Source organism: Tachysurus fulvidraco, chromosome 5 (genome assembly GCF_022655615.1).
Source record: "Tachysurus fulvidraco isolate hzauxx_2018 chromosome 5, HZAU_PFXX_2.0, whole genome shotgun sequence".
NCBI lineage: Eukaryota > Metazoa > Chordata > Actinopteri > Siluriformes > Bagridae > Tachysurus > Tachysurus fulvidraco.
In genome coordinates this window covers 4,403,367-4,410,366 of record NC_062522.1, presented here as the reverse complement: position 1 = coordinate 4,410,366, position 7,000 = coordinate 4,403,367, and the positions used below count along the sequence as shown (strand labels likewise).

General features: G+C 36.0%; 1 protein-coding gene across 1 annotated transcript; it reads left to right on the top strand.

Annotated features, from left to right (window-relative positions):
* The first annotated feature begins 271 nt into the window (after positions 1 to 271).
* LOC113640858 (leucine-rich repeat-containing protein 15-like) lies at positions 272 to 5,057 on the top strand. The gene is made up of 2 exons (XM_027143469.2): positions 272 to 468; positions 2,971 to 5,057. Exon 2 carries the CDS (start codon positions 2,977 to 2,979, stop codon positions 4,534 to 4,536), a length of 1,560 nt encoding a protein of 519 aa, XP_026999270.1. The 5' UTR covers positions 272 to 468; positions 2,971 to 2,976; the 3' UTR covers positions 4,537 to 5,057.
* The last annotated feature ends 1,943 nt before the right edge of the window (positions 5,058 to 7,000 follow it).

Sequence of the window (7,000 nt, the reverse complement as noted above, 5' to 3'; positions counted from 1 at the left end):
GAGCAGGACATCTTTCTGTTTACTTGTTTTTGGTTTCTATTTTCAATAACAGTTTAGGGAGTAAACCAGAATCCAGCTTTCAGTTCCTCAGAAGTGTTGACATTCCCAATGCACATAATTACAAACTTCTTAGTTTATCCTGTAGAGCTTTAAAAACCATCCACCAACATCCTGCGTCTTCAGAGCTAGAGCCGTGTAAGAAGGAGGGACTCAAACCAAGATTTCACCCCTGAGTCATTTTAAAATAATGTGGGTGGATCTGTGAGAGGTTTATAAAGAGGCTGGTACTGATGACCTACAGATGTGGGAATAACTGGGGGAGGAATTTGGAGAAAACAAGGCAGCTGTTTAAAGAAAGGTTCAGGAAGTTGTAGAATTTTATACAGAGAAGAGTTCAAAAAGAAGAAGAAGAAGAAGAAGACTGATATTTTTGAATGCTTCTCTTCCAAAGATAAGGATCTTTACAGTGTAAGTAAAAAATATATCAAGAGTTTTGTTTAGCTTTAACGTTTTTACCAAATGTTTACTAGCTATAAATAAAAAGTTCTCCAAGATCTATTCAACTGTATATGCAAGAAAAAAAAAACAGGTCTGTTTTTTTATTATTATTATTATTATGATATCATATTATTAGTGTTTGTTTGTTTTTTAACTCTCATATTTAAATCTGAATTAAAAATTCATAGGAAAATTACTAAAAAAAATGACAACTAAAAGAAAACAACCGGCTCTTTTATAACAAGGATGATGTAACATCCCGTTTCCAGGTTTTTAACTGCAATCTAGATTTCTAGATTAGTTTCCTGTCCTTCTCTGTTGCACATGGCTAGATAGCAGAACATTCATACTGTAGACGTCTTCACAAAGGACACAAAAAATAAAACTTCTTGTCTGATTTATTCACTTGTGGTTCATTCTGAAGCTGAGATCCATGCTGAACTGGATCAGATTCCTTCTGTGACCTATTGGTCAAACAGCGGCATGTGTTTAGTTAAGTTTAAGTTTAAGCAGCTTATTTCCCTCTGATTGGAGGAAGCAGTACAGGAGGAAATTGTTGTGCATTACAGACTGTTCTTACTGTGAGATCATTAGGAAGTGTGGTTCCCCAGAATTCATCCGTAAAATGAGATATTCCCAAATCTCCCTATCCAAGTTATTTTAGCCAAAGGGAAAATAATACAGAAAATAGCAGCATGGTTAATAACTTCTGATTGGGTGGGCAGCCTACAGCCAATGTCCAAAATCCAGCTACAGACACAGTTACAGTTACAGGGGAAACCACTGACTGTATGCTGAAACACATCTTGAAAAAATTATTCAGTTATTATGTCACGAGCATCCTGAGTGTAGTTAGGTTTGTGTGTATGAACCAGTTTTGTCTCTGTGGAAGTTTATGAACATGGGGATACAAGGATAAGAAGGCATGTGTGTAGTGTTGGTACTATTGAAAGTCCAGCATAATATAATTGGCTGGAACTGACCCCGATCCTCTTTAACATTCTATTTAACATTATGGCCATGACATTCTTTGTAAATAAGTGTGTCGTGTGTTGTTTTGTGTTGCCATGTTTCCTGTTAAAGGCCATTGCAACCTTGCAATACACTCTTCTTTTGCGAAAGGCTACGCTAACATGGTCTGTTCCACACCCTCACGCCAAATTAAATAAGAAGACAACATAAAAATACAACTTAGTCAAAAATCTGCTTATATGTTTTTTTTTCTGTCAGTAACGAGAAGGTTTTTAATTAGACCAACGAGGTCTCACAACGTCTTGATCGTGGGGATTTTCATCACGTTGTGTGAGGTTATCGTATTTAACCCGCTAAATGCCGCTTACATGCTACGGACACAGATTATTTGATGCTCTTGTCTAAAATAGCTATTATTCATTCATTTTCTATAAAAAATCAGCAATTTTTTTTAAAAGATTTTAAAAATACTCATCATTAAGATTACAACTGGATAGTCTATTTTTAGAAGATAGAGGTTAAAAGGATTGGGGGTTGGGAAAGAGACGCCTGAGGTAATTAGCAAGATGTTTAGATTGGCAAAAGTTAAAAGAGCATCTAGTGTAATATTCAATGGAATATCATTAAGAGAATCTGATTAATCTCATTCTTCTGGGATGTTCTGTAATTCGAGTTCTGTAATCTGTGTGTGTGTGTGTGTGTGTGTGTGTGTGTGTGTGTGTGTGTGTGTGTATGTGTGTGTGTGTCTGTGTGTGTATATGTGTGTGTGTGATGTTTGGTTAAGTTGATGGGAAAGAAGTAATTGTTGCATTCTTATTCACAGAATTTTCTAATATTATAAGTATAAGTATAATAACAAGTATAACTAGTGCTGAGATTTTGCTGAAACGTCTTAATTCTACCTCAGAGTGTGACCTCAGGGTTGAGACAGAGAATATCGCGACTTATTCAGTTCGTTATTATTTTTATTCATTTACTACAAACAGCCAGTTGGAAGACTAAATACAGTATACAAATGATTCTGACTGGAAATAATATCAACACCACCTCTACATCTTCCTCACCATCTTCTTTCCTTCATGCTCATCTCATCCAAATTTTCTTGGTACTCCAGCACTATTTTCCCCTGACTCTCTGAGTCGAGGCACTAATCAATGAACTGAATGAATTTTTCTTTCAAAAAATAGATAGCTTCTATCTCAACCCCTGGCACTGATCAAAAAAATGTTAAAACCATATTAGATTCAGGTGGAATGCTAAAAAATAAAATAATAAAAAAAAAAAGATATATACAGTATATTACAGATTTTATAAAGACTAGATTTTGTATTTTTTTTTGTTTGTTTGTTTGTTTCTGGTCCAAATACCTTCAAATGTTTCAGGGTATATGATCAGAAAGACACATAATGAACATAATGTGCATGCCATTTTTAGTAAGTCATTTATTATATATTTTATATACATAGGATCAAATCACTAAAATGGTTTCTTCCCTTTCAGGCCTCCATGGATCTCGGACAGTTTATAATCCTGTGCTTTTGTGCTGTAAATGCACTTGTTTGGGGCTGTCCAGAGCAATGCCAGTGCAGAAATACCATCACTCAGTGCAGAGGATATGAAATTCAAGATTTTCCTTCCCCCATTTCCATAAATACAAACTCTCTAGTTATTTACCAGACTAACATCACCTCACTTAAACCAGCTGATTTTGAAGCATTTGCTGAGTCTCTTACAGTGTTTAAAATCTTGGCATCAAGGATAAGGGTGGTGCAAAATCACACCTTTGACAAGACACTCCACCTAGCCAGTTTAACGATTTCAGAAACTGAGCTGTCTTCTCTACCAGAGAACATATTTGCTCCTCTTCAAGTGTTGAAATTATTAGACCTTAAGAAAAACATGCTGATGTCTATCCCACCAAAGGCATTTCAGGGACTGAGTCTTTTGGAGAACCTCCTGTTGCAGGAAAACAACATCAGGAACTTACACCCAGGGACCTTCCACGGACTTCGCAATCTCAAGGTCTTGTCCCTTAAACAGAATAAGCTGGAGGAGATACCAAGCAATGCCTTTAAAGAAATGGTGAACCTTGAGTCTTTGCATCTCCAGAACAATGTCATCCAACGCTTACCTTCAGGACTTTTCTCGCATCAACAGAAGCTGCAAAAGCTCTACCTCTCTAACAATAGGCTATCTTATCTTCCTGAAGGTATCTTCTTGGACTTGCCGAATCTACAGCAGATCTCACTTTACGACAACCAGCTGCAGACGCTGTCTCCCAACATCTTCGGCCCTATGCCCCTGCTCCAAGAACTGTGGCTTTACGACAACAAGTTAACTCATCTTGATGAAAACGTGTTCAGCAATTTAACTCATATAAATCTTCTGGTGGTCAGCAGGAACCAGATCTCAAACATCTCTCCTGGTGCCTTCAATGGATTGACTAAGCTGAAAGAGATCTCTTTACAGTCCAACCTCCTGACGACCCTCGATGAAGAAGTGTTCAAAGGTCTCCATAATTTGGCTAACATATCTCTGAGAAACAACCAGATCCGTAACCTTCCTGGGAAGCTTCTCCTTGATCTCTCTTCCTTACAGCAGCTGGAGCTTCAAAATAATTCTCTACCGCATTTACCCGAGGAACTTTTACACTCACTAACCGAGGCTACCAATGTAGTGCTGTCTGAAAACCCCTGGAAGTGTGACCGTAGCATCTTACCGCTTCGAGACTGGCTACTGAAGTACCATAATAAAGTAAACAACAAGATGTCCATCAAGTGCTCAAGTCCAGCACTGTTGGTAAACATGAGTGTTATAAACCTTGCAAATGATAACTTTGATACATTTACTGAGTCCACCACTTCAGGTGCTTCGACAATTCTTCCCACGGCTAACAACACATCAGTCTCAGAAAACGGAGACCGCACCGATGATGGATGGAACATTCACATGATCATTATAGTTGTGGTTTGCTGTGCAGTTATTCTGACTATCGCCGTCTGCGTCGTCTGCTGGAGGAGAAGCAACCGACGGGGCAGTCAAAACATTCGTACACTAACCATTTAAAAGATGTTGTTTAGTTTAAAATGTTACCTACAATATTCCCCAAATAACAATGTTTAACACAATCCACATGTGAATATTGAATGACCCCATGGAAGCCCCGCCCCTTTCCGCCAGCTTTCATCACATTATTTCTTCATGTCTCAATTTTTTTGCAGCATTCTTGTTTATTGTCAAGCCTGAAGGAGCAAATGACAAGTTTTGATTTCATTAGTGTCATTTTAAAGCCAGCTAACTTTAGAACTTAGAATTGATTATTTCTATTTATTCATGAAATATTTTGACCAAAAATGGACCAGAAAAGAATGAATATGTCGACGATGAATGACATAAAACACATTACAAATCATTTTTATGGTACTGGTGATCACAAAGATGGGCAAGCTTGTCATGATAGATAATGGAGTGTGTATATGTTCAATTCAATTCAATTCATGGTCTCAAAGGAGCTTTACAGAAATTCAAATTAAGAAAGTACTGTATATATATATATATATATATATATATATATATATATATATATATATATATATATATATATATATATATATATCCCTAATGAACAAGCCAGAGGTGTGGAGTGTTACAGTAAAGAACTATACAATATTACACCTGTTATATAGACCAACAGTACTAAAGCTCTGCAGGAATGAATCTCAAAACAAGGAAATGAGTCCACATTTTTGCACTTCCGGTTCCATCATCCCAAAGTCAATGATTTTTTTTTCTTTGGTTAAATGCCCAAAGAATTCCAGGTCCACCAAACTGCCACTGCTTGGTCCCTGATCAAAGCCCTCAACCTTCAATTGCTCCTAAATGTGGAACAAGTGGTTGAATAATACTACAGATGATGTTGGAGGAGTTAAACATCATCTACTACTACAGCCTGGATGAATTTATACTAATTACACACTGCACATGGTCATTCATTTGGATTCATCCACAGAAAGAACAATGTGTACAGTGTGTGTGTGTGTGTGTGTGTGTGTGTGTGTGTGTGTGTGTGTGTGTGTGTGTGTGTGTGTGTGTGTGTGTGTATTTTGTTTTTAATTAAAGATTGAAAGAGTCAGTGGGGGTGGTGTTGAAGTCCTGTGACTGACTGTGATGTAGTAAATTTATAGTTTTTATAAACTTAAACTTTTTTGTGTGTATTTAGGCTTCAGTATTGATTGAGTTGTGTCAGTTTGTGAAAAATCCTACTGGGAATCAGTGATGATTTAAAATCTGTTAAAATCTGCACTCTGTTATTTATGATATTATTATTAATTTCTTTCTCATCAGAAGTAATATTTTATTTATGACAATATAAAGGATTTTGAAAAATCAATCATTGCAATGTCAAGGTTCTTTAAATGTGTTGCTTCCTTGAATGATGTACACTGTCTTGATTTCAGTCTTTTTGATGTCGTTTGACTGTAAAACAATAAACATAAAATGTTAAAGAAATTGGAGCGATTGGTTGGATATAGATTGTAGATTTTTATGTCCTTCCTGTTTGCTTTGTGCTATTCAGTAAAAGCCAGAAAAGTTTTATCCTAACAATCCAGTGTTTGGCTGCTGAAAGTTATATTCTGTTTCCTCGAACAAATAACATCTGGTATTAATTCTTTCGAAACAGCTTTTCCTTCCATTGTGTGCCCGGGTCACCAGCACGAGTGGTTCAATTGTCGTTCAACCACTTCCCCTTATTGCGTTTCCAGTCCTCGCCTCCACCTAGATTTCAACATTTCTCTTTCCACAAAATGTACGTCATATCTTTAGAATATCTTTAGGACATCAATGTTTATTTTATATGTTTAAGATAACGTTTTCAAGTTACATGGTTTCTCATGTTGCATGATTTAAATTTGAATGTAATTGTAAATATGACTGTTCAGCTTAGCACTACAAGATGAATGTTTACATGCAGCTACGTTTTTATTAAATATTAACATTTGTTAGTAATTATAAACTAGTTTATCACTTAAACATGATAAGGTTCCCTACGTGACCCTGTTTATAGGTCTGACTAATCTTGGAAATAAGGTACAATTACAACCCCATCATGGTAAAAAAAAATCCTGTTTACTAAAAAGCTAAAATCCAGATAGTAGTAGTGAAGTTTAGTAGTGAACTAACTCTACAGTATTATAATGAAGTTACAGTGAACTCTACAGTATCAAATGAGGTTACAGTGAACTCTATAGTATTTTAGTGAAGTTACAGTGAACTCTATAGTATCAAAGTGAAGTTATAGTAGAGTCATTGTATTGTACTGAAGTTATAATGGAGTCTATAGTATTGTACTGAACTCTGTAGTATTGTAGTGAAGTTATAGTGAAACATATAGTATCAGTGATGTTTTAGTGGAGACTATAGTATCGTAATGAGGCTAAAGTGATCTCTATATTATTGTTGTGAAGATATAGTGGAGTCTATTGTATCAATGTGAAGTTATAGTATAGTGTGTAGTATCATAGTGAAGTTA

Excerpts from the sequence above, each read along its gene's own strand:
- LOC113640858 (XM_027143469.2), top strand. The coding sequence starts at position 2,977 with ATGGATCTCGGACAGTTTATAATCCTGTGCTTTTGTGCTGTAAATGCA.